This window comes from Ammodytes marinus, assembly GCF_949987685.1.
Source record: "Ammodytes marinus genome assembly, chromosome: 7".
NCBI classification, from domain to species: domain Eukaryota; kingdom Metazoa; phylum Chordata; class Actinopteri; order Uranoscopiformes; family Ammodytidae; genus Ammodytes; species Ammodytes marinus.
Genome location: NC_137211.1, coordinates 31,180,388 through 31,196,526, shown reverse-complemented (window position 1 = coordinate 31,196,526; position 16,139 = coordinate 31,180,388). Strand labels below are relative to the sequence as shown.

At 41.8% G+C, this 16,139-nt stretch overlaps 1 protein-coding gene across 1 annotated transcript in view; it reads right to left on the bottom strand.

Annotated features, from left to right (window-relative positions):
- Nucleotides 1-4,682: 4,682 nt before the first annotated feature.
- ctnnbl1 (catenin, beta like 1) overlaps nt 4,683-16,139 on the bottom strand; it is a 117,443-nt gene continuing 105,986 nt past the window's right edge. Inside the window, exons 14-16 of the mRNA XM_080030604.1 lie at nt 15,618-15,755; nt 12,448-12,520; nt 4,683-5,415 (exon numbers count right to left, since the gene is read on the bottom strand). Of these exons, the coding sequence (XP_079886730.1) occupies nt 5,327-5,415; nt 12,448-12,520; nt 15,618-15,755 (300 nt within the window). The 3' untranslated portion in view covers nt 4,683-5,326. The remainder of the gene's footprint in view (nt 5,416-12,447; nt 12,521-15,617; nt 15,756-16,139) is intronic.

Genomic DNA, 16,139 nt, shown 5'->3' with positions numbered 1-16,139 from the left:
TTTCACAAAAATTTATTTTTTGCATGTAAAAGTAAATTTTCTTGCTGTCAACTTAATCGATTGTTGTGCCTAATCAAATTGATTCAGGTAGAAAAACTTCTATCACACATGTTGATGAACTACCAACATATGAAACCATGTGATGATGATAACTGAAGATTAGCCTGAATTGCTGAGAGAGGTAGTTTTTTCTCAAATTGTGGCAGTGGGGTAAAGTGAGACAAATGCTGTGGGGTAAAGTGAGACAGTGTCTGTGCACTCTTTTAATGAATCCACTATATTTGAGGTAGCAAGGAGACTAGTTTGAAAAGACAAAAGACAAAGTGGGCTGGAGGTGGGGGTTGATGGTTGAAGGGGTGTCAGCAAGGTCACGGTTTGGCACCTATGTATGTGGGGGACAGGAGAGTGACCTATAACATCAATAGACTCTAAGAAATATGTATTTATTCAATGAATGATCCCAATAAAACAAATGCAGAAAAAAAGACTCAAAATATGGAAAATAACAGCTGGGTCTAGTCCTGTTCTGAGTCCCAGACTGTTCTGGTTTTGATTGTCCTTTGCTCTGACCCCAAGACACTTTCTGGCTCTAAGGGTCCTGTGTTCTGAACCCCAGACTGTGTTTTAATCTAACTGGTTCTATCTGTCATTTGAATGTTAATTATTGAATATGAATTATATGTTGTATTTGATCAGAGTTACTTTCAAGTGTTTAGAATATTTTTTTGCTTAATTGACCAAACCCCATGATTCTGTTACTTGTCCGACATTAGTTTTGTAATATTTGGTTTTCAAGCTAGATGTCAGGATTCTAACTGTTACAATTTGTGTTGTTATGGTAGTTTCAGAGTGGAAAAGGTAAGTGGTTCAGTTAACCCCCTTGATTTTTCTGGTCTGTCTCAGTTTACCCCACAGCTGGGGTAAAGTGAGACACATGACAACTTTTTTTTTAATCATATTTTCACTGCCCTTTGTCTTGAATAAATTCTGCTAATGCCCATTTCTAGGAAATGGGAAATGTGTAAATTTGAGTGATAAATCATTTTAGCTCGCTCAGAGGGGAGCAAATGTAGAAAGTGTCTCAGATTAGCCCGTTCTCCTAGCCTGGCTCCGCCCGCCCACCTACTTCCGGCCAAATTTCATTTTCCCTTCAGTAGTCAGTCTGGGTGTACAGTGCATTTTCCCAGTTCTCCGGAGAATCTACAGTCGTCCAATCAGCGAACAGAGCGAGTGGCTGAGAACGATGACGTCGAAGTCGCGCTCCAGTTTCAGTTGAATGCTGCGTTCCTTTATACTCGGAAGAAGGAGATTTCCGACTTGGTAGTTCCGAGTTCCGACCTGTCTGTGTTCCAGTGCATCTGCTCGCAAAAGTATGGATGCCTAAAACCTTTCTCGTCCAAATAACTAAACGTTAGGCTCTAACAAGTTACTGTTGCCAGGTACCGGTAGATTCATAGACTACAATATGTAGTGAAGTCGGAAATTTCCGAGTTCCCTGTCCAACTGGAACTCACCATAAAAAGCCGGCTCATGACACACGTGACGACCAAACGTGATGCGATTGGTTGGCTAATCCAGAGTGGCACTAGGCAGATCCAATAGTTTTAAACTTCGACAGACACCCGCCTCCAAGTGAGTGAACGTTTGCCAATTACAGCACTTCTAGACCTTCTGTACAAATGAAATGAAGTACGATGGTCTGGTTGGACCAGGCTACCGTTCTCCCCTATATTGTAAGAAAATGTCTTATCTTTCTGCGTACCCCCGGCAATACCCGTAAGTACCCCTAAGGGTCCGCGTACCCCCAGTTGGGAATCACTTAGTGTCCAGGCTGTGGACAGGGTCAGACCAATAACGAAGAAGCAGGACTGAATTCTGTGTGTGTGTGTGAAGGCAGCTCATGTTTTAGTGTTGTCTCCATGATGGCAGTGTAGAAGTGAACCATCATCGTCTTTGGCAGGTTGAACTTCTTCAGCTGCCGCAGGTAGAACATCCTCTGCTGGCCTTTTTGGGTGAGGGACCTGATGTTCAGCTTCCATTGTAGGTCCTGGGTGCTGATGGTGCCCAGGAAGCAGCAGGACTCCACAGAGTCAACTGGGGAGCCACACAGGATGACGGGGGCGGTTGGGGCTGGGTTGTTTATTTCCATGTTATTTTCTGTCTTATTTAATGACTTTTCTGTCTCATTCACTTTCAAAAAATGTTTTATCAAGAGAGGGAAAAATATCCATAAATATATATAACAGCATTGTTTTAATTTATTTCAAGTTTCAAAAGTCTTCAGTTCTATTATAACTGTGCAAAGTTCAGTGGATGATGAACATCTGGCATGTCCAAATCTCCAGAAAAGATAAAAGGACCTTGCCTGGACTATCGAGTTTTATTAAATGATATTTGCAAGGTCAAGAATATACTGTTTAGGTAAAATAAGGTTGAAAAGAGATTCACAGTTATAACTCAATGTAATTAAGTTCGTCAGCAGTAATATTTGAAATGTTTTACTTTTTCCAACTACGTTTCACTGTACATTTATTATTTGCTCTTATGTCTGTTGATGTCACAGCCTCTTTAATAACTGTCCTGTCACATCAAATTGGAAATCTTGTGTCTTTAAAACTCTAAATAAGCATCAGGATTTCCTTTTAAAAGCTAATTTTAAAAACTTTTTATGGGCAGCTGGCAGCTCTTAACTGTCTCCCATATGCATCAATTTGTATTAGTGTATTGTCTCTATTATATTTATGTTCTTTTAATCCCTATTTTAGTGTAACACACCCTCTCTGGATCCCTGGCTAGAATCCTGGCAGTGTTGGGAGGGACATGGGGACTGCTCACTGGCAGCTGTCATATCTGTTGCCTTTCCCAAATATCTTCACAAACTGTAATATCGCTCAGTAACAAGATGGGTTGAACGGCAGGGCGTTGTTTGCATATTGCATTAGCGGGGCCGGCCCGGCCCCATGCATCTCTTATCAGTGATTATGACGGCAGCATGTTTAACAGCGCTTCTACAGCAATTTCACAGCCGAGGGGAAGGAGAATAATTGTATTTTCCGAATGACTGAGTGCAAACACTGCACACTGCTGTGCTTTTAGGCTCCTCTCTTTTAGTAGAGACTGAGAGGAAAAGGTTTTATGTTATTGAGAGTATGTACAGGGTGCTGATAAAATGGGAGCCAATGCAACTTTAAGACCTTGTGTTAACAGGCCTCCAGGACCTAACAATCATTACTCATCCAATAACGGAATTAAAAAAAGGTAGATATACTTGGCGCCACAACCAAGTACTGAAGTGTTTGGCCTCAGCACTGGATATCAAGAGAGTGTCAATCACTGCATCTGAAGGAATTCCACTTATAGGCAGATGTTCAGTCACTCTTAAAGCTCTCCATTTGTAGATGATTTGCCTCATGGTGGACCGATGGAGCTATAACTTTTTTTAAAAGAATGTATAGCTGTCCCAGACAAATGTGCAACATCACTACTCTATTCCTGAGATCCTCTGATATTTTCTTTCCTCTTGGCATGTCTGGCCTGCATGGGTTCACTTTGGTGAGCCTAAACTGACCTGATTTGATCTGTTTTATCTAGTGCCGCCCAATTTCTTCCCTAAAGATCTCTCATTACATTGGTCCATTTTTTCCGGAAAAGAAAACTGTGGAATTGATAAACAGACTGTTATTTCATACAAAAATGGATGCTGGTATTGGTAATTAGTGTGCATACTAGATCAATGCAAACGGCTGAATAAAACAACGGTCTATCCTTATTTATTCATTCAAGTGATTCACATAAACTAAGGAAGCAGACAGTAAAATATAATAGTACTGCGGCTACTTGCATGCTCTGTTAATTTGAAGAGAGGAAAAAAGTCAACTTTCCTGTACAGACGCTCTGACTGACTGATGTCACCGCCCCTCTAATACAAATACTGGTTCTGATTGGCCAAATGACTGTAAAAGCACATGATATGAGTTACCATGTTAGTCATAGTCAGTCACTATGTTCACTCTACACACACTTTTTATTTATTTAACTTTTATTTATCCTCGAGAGACCAATTGAGGGGTGACCCTCATTTACAATGACGTCGAGATCAAACAAATTCAAAGGAAAAACAACAATACATAAACAATATTCAATGCACACACACACTGCCTCTTTTCAGTCTTTGCGTTTGACGTGCGTAGTAGTGTTACAATCAACACGGGGAAGGAACTGTTACTCGCGGATGCGCAAATTAAATACAATACAAAATATTATTATTAGCCTAATATACAAATATTTTCTTGTGTGGAAATACAGTATATTGTAGGCAAATGTCTTATCTTTCTGCATACCCCCAGCAATACCCATAAGTACCCCTATGTGGGAATTACTTAGTGTACACAATCTACCACAATATACCTCCACAGTGATGTGTGTGTGAACAGCATCACACAAGGAAAACAGCAGTGGGTTAAGGCCAGGCTGTGGACAGGGTCAGACCAATAACAAAGAGGCAGGACTGAATTCTGTGTGTGTGTGAAGGCAGCTCATGTTTTAGCGTTGTCTCCATCTGAGCAACAGTAACCAAGCACAGGCAATATGAGATTCATCATCAGAGTCATCTCATAGACAAACTGTACCAATCTCACTCGCTAAACCGTGAGTCATCAAACAAACCAAACATCAAATCAGGATTTCATTAACAAAATGTTTTATTAGCAGATCTTTAAACATACATCCAAAACAAACACTCCAGGTAAAGTGGCAGAGCCCAGGAAGAGACATTAAGTTACAGAAAAATAAACAGCACTGGCTCAGAGCAAATCTCATGTTCGCTGTGAGGTACAGTCTTATACTCTCCAAACTCAACTCCTACCGTTTCTACAGTGGGCAGGTTTACATGCACAGTGATCATTAGGTTTGAACCAATCCTCTGGACCATAATGTATTCTGTTTCTTAGATAAAATAGAATCTTTAATCAATGAAGTCTATTTAAATCATAAGAGTATTTTTGATAACTTTTTCTAGACATTGGATTTTACAAAGGCGGGATAAGATAGAAGTGGCCAGGTAAACCAGCTTATTTAAAGAATTACATTTATTTTATCCATGAAAATAAGTAAAAAGCAAATGATTGCTTTAAGCAGACTGGTAAAGGCAGTATATCTGTGCATGTAAACATACCCAGTGACTTAGTGAAAATTGTTCTTAAACTTGATTTAGGTCTCATTCACCATCAGTCCCAGGTCAAAAGAGAGGATTTTCAATGTTCTCACGTGTAAGAACACATCATTTGCGTATGAGGGAGAATGTGTGTGTGTGTTTGTGTGTGTGAGATTAAAAGTTCTCTACAAGGTCCATGATCCTTTTGCGCTCAGCCTCTTTGAACTCTTCACTCTTGCCGTCTCCGATGCTCTCAGCGTATTCTGTGAAAGACAAAGTCAGTGTATAAGTGGATTGACGTTACAGAAAACATCCTTTGGGCCACAAAACTCACAAGAGTTGCTGCACTGAATGGGAGGTAAATGTGGTGGGAGCAGAAAAATAAATGGTGAAGGCAGACGGACCGACTTAGTCAGAACGCAACAACAGAAGTAGCTTAAAGTTAAAGGTGAGTTACTTTGTTTTCTTACACTACTCCAGAGAGCATAGAAAGATCATGTAGAATTACACAAGAATATATGAACAGCACATTTACATGGGGACTGAACAACATTCCCAAAATCCAAATATTTGACATTTTGAAAAGTGACTGAGATGATTCCGGCAAAATGAAAATAGTTTAATAATGATTTTATGTGAATCAGCTCTGACTCAACTTTCAGTTTGTGTTAATTCTACTGGCCCCTTTAGACAGAAGTGGTAGTGTTTTAAAGACGCCAGCTGTTGACCTGGGTGAGCATAAACGGACAAATGCATTAAAAAAACTATATAAAAATAGCAATCGATGCATTGATGGTCTCGTTTGCTGTTGCATGTAATTTATCCTCCTCAGAGGAATAATGAGACTTTTTCCAAAATATATAAAAATAAATGTTTTAAAGTTCCTCGTAGCTACTTTAAGGGATTAAAATAAAAGACATAATTTTTAGTGCTGTCAGTTTAACGCTCGTCATGGCCTAGGAAACGTTTTGGTTTTTTCACATGCTGTCAGTGTTGCATCAACTAGTAATGTTAGAACAACTGAAACACCACAAACTATTCATATGGCTCGCCATTAAGTTACTTTTAAGTCAACCGGAACATGTCCTACAGCGTAACTTCACATTAAAATAATTTAACTGGCAAAACGGCTAAACGTCAAGTCAATTTTGACTTTTATTTTGAAGCAGAAACCGGAACCTAGCACTTCCTAGCTCAGCTGCGCGACCTTCACTAGTCTTCCATGTTGTGACTGGGACTACGCGGAAAAAGAACCGAAAAGAACGCTTTTCATTTGCAAAAGTCCTACTTATAACCCTGCGCTCCCACCAAAACCTCCATGAACGTTAATGGCAGCCGCCAGTCATTCATTTTCACTTCAATTTTCGCTATCAAGGGTGACTGAAGCCTCGGCTGCAGCAGCAGCATACCAACCACCAGCACATACAGGTAAGTGTAAATATTTGAAAGCTACTGACTAATCTGAAAAGCTCCCTCATTCCATTTGAATGAACTTTGAATCTCTCTGCAACTTCTGTTTTGGTCAGTGTCAGGTGTGTAAGGTGCCAGGCTACAAGAACAAAGCAGACAGTGCATTAATGAACTACCGTTATTGAAAAGCCTTAGAATCTAGTCTGTCCATCACTTTATGCCAAAGTCTTGTTTCAATATCTTTCCTTTGAAAAATGTGCTTATACTGTCTATCACAACTAAGAGGTTGATGTGTGAGTTGCAGCGGCCTCTGCCCCAGTGCAGTACGGGAGTATGGGTAATGGCCTCTGAGGCAGGGATTACACAGTAGAGCCAGGGACGGCCGCACACATAGATGAGAAAAAAGACTTTTCTCTGGGAGACACTGCAGTGAGAATATGAATGACGGGAGCTTTTCTGACAAAGAGGCCGCATGGTTTAGAAGGACCAAACATGCCTGTTGAAGACTCCAAGGACATTTTGTTTATTAATGAGGGGGTAGGGATGTTTTAATGTTATTAGTTAAAGGACAGTGAAAGACCCAATGGGACCGTCTTTAAATGGCGGTACAGTCAGCCGCACAAACAGAAAAGGTCAGTGATTCTATAATTCTGCAGAACCTTTATTCTGTGGCGTGCTGGTACTCTCTCCTCCTGTCACCACGGCAATGCAGAAGAGGACAATACAGTAGTAAGTATGGCCATTACTCAGGTCAGTGACTGGGACTGATCTGCCATGAGTACAAGGCATGTACATTTTTGCTAGATAAAGGCAAAGGCTTAACCTAGGACTTGGGTTCCAACAAGACAAGGGGATCAAATTGAGAATGGCAAGGAATGCAATAGTGTTAATAAATAATATTGATGGTCAATAATACATTTATTGGTCGCTATCTTACATTTATATACGCAAAACAGAATAATTTTGCAGAGCAGAGCTTTTTCTGACAACACTGTGGCTGTTGGAGACATTGAACCCAAGTGATCAATGTTCAAAGCTTCCATTGCTAAAGCTGCTGCGGGGTGCTGTGGTCTCAAGGTCTTAGTTGTCTCAAGGGGCGATAACCCTCGAACACAGTGGTGGGCACAGGTGGTCAGGGAAGCCGTCTGACAGAAGAAGTCCTTCTGGGATATGTTATCCCCAGGGACTCCAGAGGCAGTTAAAAGTACCTACAGGCCGAAAAACGTCAAGCGCCTCAGGAGGGCGAAACAGTGAAAAATCTAAGCTGTGTACAGTAAGGATGAGACAATGTTGAAATCAACTGAGGAGGTAATGGGGCAGAGGAAGGAACACTTTGGAGTACTCCTGAATCTGACTTACTATCAGCTTGAGGCTGATGGGGGATTATCATCAATTGCCCTGGTGGTATTCACTGAAGTATTCACAGTGGCAAAGCCAGAGGGATTGATGAGAGCCGTACAGAAATGCTGAAGGCTCTGGGTGTGGAGTCTCTTGAATGACACATCTCTAAATCATTGCATTGAAGTCTGGTACAGTGCCCAAGGAGTGTCAGACCGGAGTGGTGGTTCCCCGGTTGAAAAAATGGGGATCAGACATTGTGTGCTAACTACAGGGGATCACGCTTCTCAGCTTCCCTGGTAAAGTCTACTCAAAGGTCCTGGTAAGGAAGGTTCTGCAGATAGTCGAACCTCAGATTGAAGAGGAACAATGCAGATTCCGTCCTGGTTGTGGAACAACAGACCAGCTCTTCACTCTCGCAAGGATCCTCGAGGAGGCTGGGTAGTATGCTCATCCGGTCTACATGTGTTTTGTCGATCTAAAGAAGGCATATGACCGGGTTACCAGGGAGATACTTTGGGAGGTGCTGTGGAAGTATGGAGTAAGGGGTCCCTTCTCATCCAGTCGCTGTACAATCAAGCACTAAGTCGGAATTGTTCTTGGTGGGGGTTAGTTTCAGCCAAGGCTGCACTTTATCACCAATCCTGTTTGGAATATTCATGGACAGGATATCCAGGCGTAGTTGTGGTGGGGAGGGGCTGCAGGTAGGTGGGCTGAGGATCTCAATGCTGCTTTTTGCAGAAGATGTGGTCCTGATGGCATCATCAGTCTGTGACCTTAAGCTCTCACTGGATCGGTTCGCAACCGAGTTTGAGGCTGCTGGGATGTTGATCAGCACCTTTACATCTGAGGCCATGGTTCTCAGTATGGATTGCCTACTCCATTGCAGGAATGAGTCTATACCCCAAGGGAAGTAGATCAAGTAATAAGTGGTCTTGTTCCCAAGAGACCATGTTCCCAAGAGACCATGGGAACAAGCTGGAACTGAAAATAACGAGTAACGACAAGCATCCTGAAGTCAAAAGTATAATTTTAGGCTTCAAAATAAAGTGTAAGGATTGAAAGCCATACATTTAGCAAATACTTAGGTAAATTTAAATTCTAAAACTAAAAAAAATTTAATTAAAATTAATTAAGTTCACTCCTCAAGATGAATTGTGTCTTCATGGGTTATCAAGTTAAGTAGCAGCAAGATGAAGAGGTACAAATCATCAAAGATATTGCAGAAATATCAAAAGCCATCAACAGGACACCTTTGTAAAAAAAGGTTTTTGTTCTTTTCAAAGTGGTTCTGTCAGGCAGACGTCATTGCACAGGCTCAGACCCAGCTTTATGTTAATATCGCTTCTGTGTTAACTTTCAATTGTAATAGTTTCTGGCGCAGAGGGCTGTTTTTGATTTCATGGGAGTCATCGGTTTTAAAAAGATAAAATAGTTTAAGCCTTATCCTTTATTGATTTGTAACATTATCTATGGTTGAAGTGTCTGTGAGGGATACATAGCACACAGTTACTAATTTGCATGTCCACTCAAATAAGATAATTATGGATCCCATCAGGGTTGTGATTAACTTCACATATATAAATAAATATATAAAAAAATAAAAAATACTGTGTTAGAAACGTTTTGTTACTTACTACTTTGTTAGAGAAACCAACAATCCCACATTAGCGCCCACTTTTGTAGGAGCAGAAGTGATCCTAAGGCCAAGGAGAAAACTAGCTTGTCACTGGGCCCGATTCCTATACCTGTTCTTGTGGTGTTGCTGCAATTAGTCCACCAGAAAGGACAATTTACCTCACCTGAACGCCTTCTATTGTTTTTTTTGTTTCTCACAGCACTATTAGCATTGAACTGAAAGGCTAGATACAGTGTTGTCATTGATACACACTATCCCTCTAGTGTGCTAAGATGTCCTTTTTTTTAACATTTATTTATACAGGTAAATCCCATTGAGACCGGAGACCTGTTCCCATTCCCACGTTACCATTCACACACACATTCATACACCGTTAGCAGGCTAACTATCGACATTCACACCCAGGCAAGGTGGGTGAAGTGTCTTGCCCAAGGACACAACAACCATGACACAGGTGGGAGGGCGGGGATCGAACCGCCAACCCTTTGATCATCAGCCGACCCGCTCTACCAACTGAGCCACAGTCGCCCCACTACAGAGCTGCTTCTCATTCAGCCAGGTAATGCATTAAAGCAGCTCCGAGTAACATTTAAATATCTTTTAAACAGCCTCATGTTTCCTCTCATAATCATAAATTACCTTTAACAGCAAACGAGACCATCAGTGCAAAGAAAGACGTTTTTATATAGTTTTTATTACTGCTTTTGGTCTGGTCGCACACCCAGTTCGATTTTCGGTTCACGCGTGCAGGCTCTATGGTCACATATTCGTATTGGTCGCAGATTTCAGTGTATCGCAGCAATGCGATTTGAGAAGCCTATCCCTCCAGGTGAGGGAAGGGGAGCGGGAGCCTTGTTTGAGACAGTTATTTGTCGTCATAATGACTGATAACGGGGCTGAACCATCAAAGAAAAAAATTAAAATGCAATGAAGAAAAGCTAAAAGGGAGAGTGATAGGCGGGCGGGAGGGCGTTGCTAAGCAACGTATACACAATTTCACGGGAGCATGGAGCGAACCAAGACTGCAGTGTTTACTCCTAAATGAATGAGCGGTACTAAAACAAAGTTTACTTTGCCTCACCAGCATCATCAGATGACCATTATTCATCTGAAATAGTCATTATTTACAACAACATAAACACATTACCTCATTGTGATCCATACTAACTGCTGTCTCTCGTTCATTCGCTCTCTGTGAGGACACGTAATCTTTCAGCTCCGTGAGAGGTGACACTGCATCAACTCATTGCAATCAGGTGTGTGTAGCACTGACTGGCATTAGTTGATGCTGTGTCACTAACCACTCTCACGGAGCCGAAAAGAGTCCGGTGCCCTCACACTTTCAACACACGGACACGCACCATATTGCTTCCTGATAATTTGAATCTCGCACGCCCGGCACGAGCTAGAAAACAGCTTCACGACAGCTGGCGTCGTAAAAATACTACCGCTTTTGTCCAAAGGGGCCGCCAACGTGCCATGTTACTCGTAGTGGCTTTAAGGTTAGGATGGAACACAGCAACACACTCTGCATGTTCTTAACCTTGTTCTCAAGTTTCACATTGAATGGACAGGGCACTCGAAAAGGGTGAGGGGGTGCACACACACACACAGACGCACACGCTGTAATGTCATGGTGCCGATGTTCGTGTCCAAGAGCAGCACCAATGCCTGTGTTTGAAGGCATTGGTGACACAGTGGCTTAAAAAAGTATTCATACCCCTTGAACTTTTCCACATTTTGTCACGTAACAACCACACACGTACATTTATTTTTATTGGGATTTCATCTAGAGCTTTGATCTAAAAACCATTCCATTGTAGATCAGCTAGATCTACAATGTTTAGGGTAGTTGTCCTGCTGGAAGGTTTACCAGTCACCCCTGTTGCAGACTAACAGGTTTTCTGCCCTGTATTTGGCTCCATCCATCTTCCCATCAACTCTAACCAGCTTCCCTGTCTCTGCTGAAGAAAAGAACTCCACAGCATGATGCTGCCACCACCACCACCACCATGTTTCACCGTGGGGATGGTGTGTTCAGGGTGATGTGCAGTGTTAGTTTTCCACCACACATTGCATTTTGCATTATGGCCAAAAACTTCAATTCTGGTCTCATCTGACCAGAGCACCTTCCTCCAACCCTTGCCACAAACCATTCGGGGGACACAGCATATTCAGATGAGATTAAACTTCAGATGAGAACCTTTCAAAAAAGGACTACTACTTAGACAAGGCACTCATCTCAATGAGTCACATGACAACTCTTCTCAGAAGGGATAAGATTGGTCCGCCAATAAATGTCACTGCTGCTTCATTATGTAAGGGGCCACTCACACTAGGGCTGCAAAAAAATGTCTGTCCCCTAGGGACACCACTGCAGTAAAGAATGAGTGGCTTCAGGACTAGTCTAAGTGGCCTAGCCGAGGCCCAATCCTGATGCCATAGAAAGATGGCAGTTTACAGTTTTCATCTTATGTGAATAGGCTCAAAATAATTTTCTAGGAAGAATGGTAGAAACTTCTCAAATCCAGGTGTTCACAGATTCTAGAGACTGATCCCAAAATACCCATGGCTGTGCTGCCAAATAGGCTTCTACAGAGTACTGAATCAGGGGTCTCAGAGATTTCAGTTTTTGATATTTAGGCAAAAATTACAGTGGCCCTGAGAGCTCACAGCACTGCAACTTAAGAAAACACATGCACAAAGATAAAAGACAAGCAAATTAAGAAAACATCTTCATCAATTTGGCAACACATGCGCAGCATTTAGAGAATGCACTGCAAAGACCACAACACAACACATTAGAAAAAAGCGATGCAAAGTTCACAACACATTAGAAAAAAGCGATGCAAATAGTTCTAGTTCTAGTAGTTATTATATTTTATTTGAAGAAAATTAAGTTCCTTACCTCTCATGATATGGCGCACTACTTTTACAGAGCCTCCTCTTAGGTTGAGAATTTGCTGGACTCTCTGCTGCAACTAAATACAGAGAAAAAAAAATCAGAAACATCCCGAAGATAACATTAAACTGGTCAATTAGTTGGTAAAAATTGTATTAAAAAAAATATATACACACACACTCACCGGCCACTTTATTAGGTACACCAGTTTAATTTCTTGTTAACACATATTTAATTCATCAGCCAATCACATGGCAGCAACTCAATACATTCAGGCATGTAGACCTGGACAGGACAACTTGTTGAAGGTCAAACTGAGCATCATAATGGGGAAGAAAGGGGGCATACCCATTGATGCCCGCTGCTGCGCGATGCAACATTGTATCTCCTGCCGGCTGCTGCGTAGCGCAGCATTGTTGTTTTATCTAATTTTCATGGCGTGCGCCGCATAGAATGCACTGTCATTGGTTCAAATACACATGAGGTGGGTTTTGTTGATTTTTTAAGACCATGTGACCACCCAAATGGTGTGTGATTTGCCGAAAATCACGTCAATCAAAACATAAATAAAAAATAATAATAAAAAAATAAGCCGAATGTGTCGGCGATAGTGTATTACAGAATAGTTAGTGGCGTTCGGAACGCAGAATCTAGGTCTACTATAGGCTACTGACGAAAATTGCAACACATTGCATCTATTTATTAACAATATTTATGAATTTAGGCTATATTTTGCTGCTCCAATTCAAATTCAGCCGAGCCAGGCAATAGTTAAGTTTCAGTTTCGTTTTCATCTCCGTGGTATACAGCCATTTGGACCAGCTGATCAGCTCCCGACAGCGGGAGTCAGTCTGCGTTCCAGTTGTACTGGGAAGTCGGATTTATGGTGCCAGTGATAACTGAACTAAATTGTAAAATAAAGCTATCTCTTCCTTCCTCTGTCTATCTTTCTCTCTCCACTGCACACTCAGTCACTACTATCCATGCTTAAAGGAAGCAGGATTATAACATCATTTAGCACATTACTTTTAAATATTTTATATTATTTATTCTTTTTTTCCTCCCCCATCTAATTTTGACGATTTTTTGAAAAATGAGTTGGTTTGTAAGAGCTAAGGGAGCATGTTTAAATACAACCTGTGAACCTTACCTTTTAAATGTATTTTTTCATGTTTCTATATGCTACACAGGCTTAGATATTAAGGTTTTGGTAGACGTTGACAATTCGTAGTATTTTTTCAGAAAACCCTCAAGCATTAAGGACATGCATCCTAGATTGCCATAGTCATCAATGGGTTAAGTGACTTTGAACTTGGCATGGTTCATGGTGCCAGACGGGTTGGTCTGAGTATTTCAGAAACTGCTTATCACTGGGATTTTCACGCACAACCATCTCTACGGTTTACAGAGAATGGTCCGAAAAAGGAAAAATATCCAGTGAGCTGCAGTTATGTGGACGAAAATGCCTTGTTGATATCCGAGATCAGAGGAGAATGGGCAGACTGGTTCGAGATGATAGAAAGAAAACTCAAATAACCACTCATTACAACCAAGGTATGCAGAATACCATCTCAGAACGCACAACACGACCAACCTTGAAGCAGATGGGTTACAGCAGCATTAGTCCCCACCGGGTGCCACTCCTGTCAGCTAAGAACAGGAAACTGAGGCTACAATTCGCACAGGCTCACCAAAATTGGACAATGGAAGATTGGAAAATCTTACTTGGTCTGATAAGTCCTCGATTTCAGTTGCAAAGTTCAAATGGTAGGGTCAGAATTTGGCGTGAACAACATGAAAGCATGGATCCATCCTGCCGTACACCATCAACTATACCACGTTCAAATCCCCTTTCTTCCCTATTCTGATGCTCGGTTCGAACTTCGGCAACTTGTCTTGACCAAGTTTACATGCCTAAATACATTGAGTTGCTGCCATGTGATTGGCTGATAAGCTATTTGTTTTTACAGGCTCGTTTCCATCGAGTAGAGTGGGTAGGATCGGAGCAGCTCAGAGCGGGACAGCTCGCTTTTAAGAATCTCTGGGATGTTTCCACCGCTGACCCTACCCTTACTGGTAGGGCGGGGTTTAGGCTGGACTGCGATAGCCGCCGCCAGAATATGGGTCGGGCTGTGGAACAACTGTGGTCAAGCCAGCGGTCTCTTGTTTTTGCTTGGTCAAACCAGCCGCTTCTTTATTTATTCCCCCCGTGTTGTGAGCGTATTACACCGGTAAATGCAGAGACGGCTCGGTGCAGGCATACATAGTAGCCTATATAAAAGGGTGCAAGCCGACAGAGACAGTGAGCGAACAGCGCTGGCCGCGGCATCTACATGACATCGTAGCAGTGGGACACAGTGTAGCCCACTGATTAATTAGTGACAAGGAAAAACACCACACAATAAACAGTGCTGCGCTCATATTTTTCACACAAGACTTTCGTCACTCTTGCCGAGGTGACTACACACAGCGGAAATTATTCTTTCGACCAATCAACAGACGGCAGTGTGTAGTCCCACCTTTTCAGACCCTATCAGGCGGCTGGTACCCCAAAGGAGGAGTACCGAAAATAGGAGCGGCTTAGAGCGGTTAGGCTCGCTTAGATCCGTACCCTTCCCAACTTTTGGCAAATGGAAAGCCAAAATAACCGGACCGAGCCGCTCTACTCGGTGGAAACGAGGCATTAGTCTGCTCCAGTGAGTAGTGTAACACTAAAATTGACAGCCTGTCTCCTAGCTCTCAAATGCCAGTCAACCACTGCCATGTGAAGCACTTGGAGCTTAGATACTGTTTTTACAAATACAGCCGCAGTATCATTAAAGTTTAGATTTATTTTCACCAAAAGTGAGGCTATTCAAATTTCCCTTTGACTTAAATAACCAGTAACTATCAACTCGATTTTAAATGTATTATTAAGGGAATTTATGAACATTTATGAGTATTCCATTGAGTGCCAAAAAATCAGTAGTGGTCAATTAGTTGGTTAAAAATTGTATTAAAAAAAATACCAAGGACATACAACCGCTTCCTAAAACCACCAAAAGTACCACTGCAATAGTCCAGCGTAACCCAAACGTATGGTAAAGTGAATGAACCTTTGTCTGATCAAATAATTCTTCTGAGAAAAAATCTCATTTGGCAGGCCATAGTCAGAGTATATATTTTTGGGTGTATACCTGGGCTATTCCCGAGTTGCTGATCTCCACCATAATGTAGCAGATCAACTGAAGGACGAACAGTCCAGCGTCCAGCCGGCGAAGGTAGAACTCGTCCTCCATGCCGTCATCTAGAATCTCCCCCCGACGAACCATCTCCTGCACACACACAAAAATAACAGTTGAGTCAATTACAATCTACTTTGTTGGGGGGTTTCTATTGTTCTCTACAACCCTAAAACAGTTTAAGCAAGACAAAGTCAGCGAGTAAGGGCATTTTGTCTTTTTTTTGTTTGTTTGCTTTGTTCCGATTCAGGGACTGTTGTTGCATTTACCACTTGGTTGGTTTGTGTTAGGCTGTTCTCTTATCTCAGAATGCTTCCTTCTCTTTCCTTTTTTCCCTCTTCACTATGGAGCAGCAGCAGTGTGTATTGCTCTTTGTTTTTTTATTGTGTTACTGGTCCTTTTCATCCCTGGAACTGACACAAGATTAACTGGTAATTTAATGTAAAGTTGACAGAGCTTCTTTGCTTTGGTGCAACC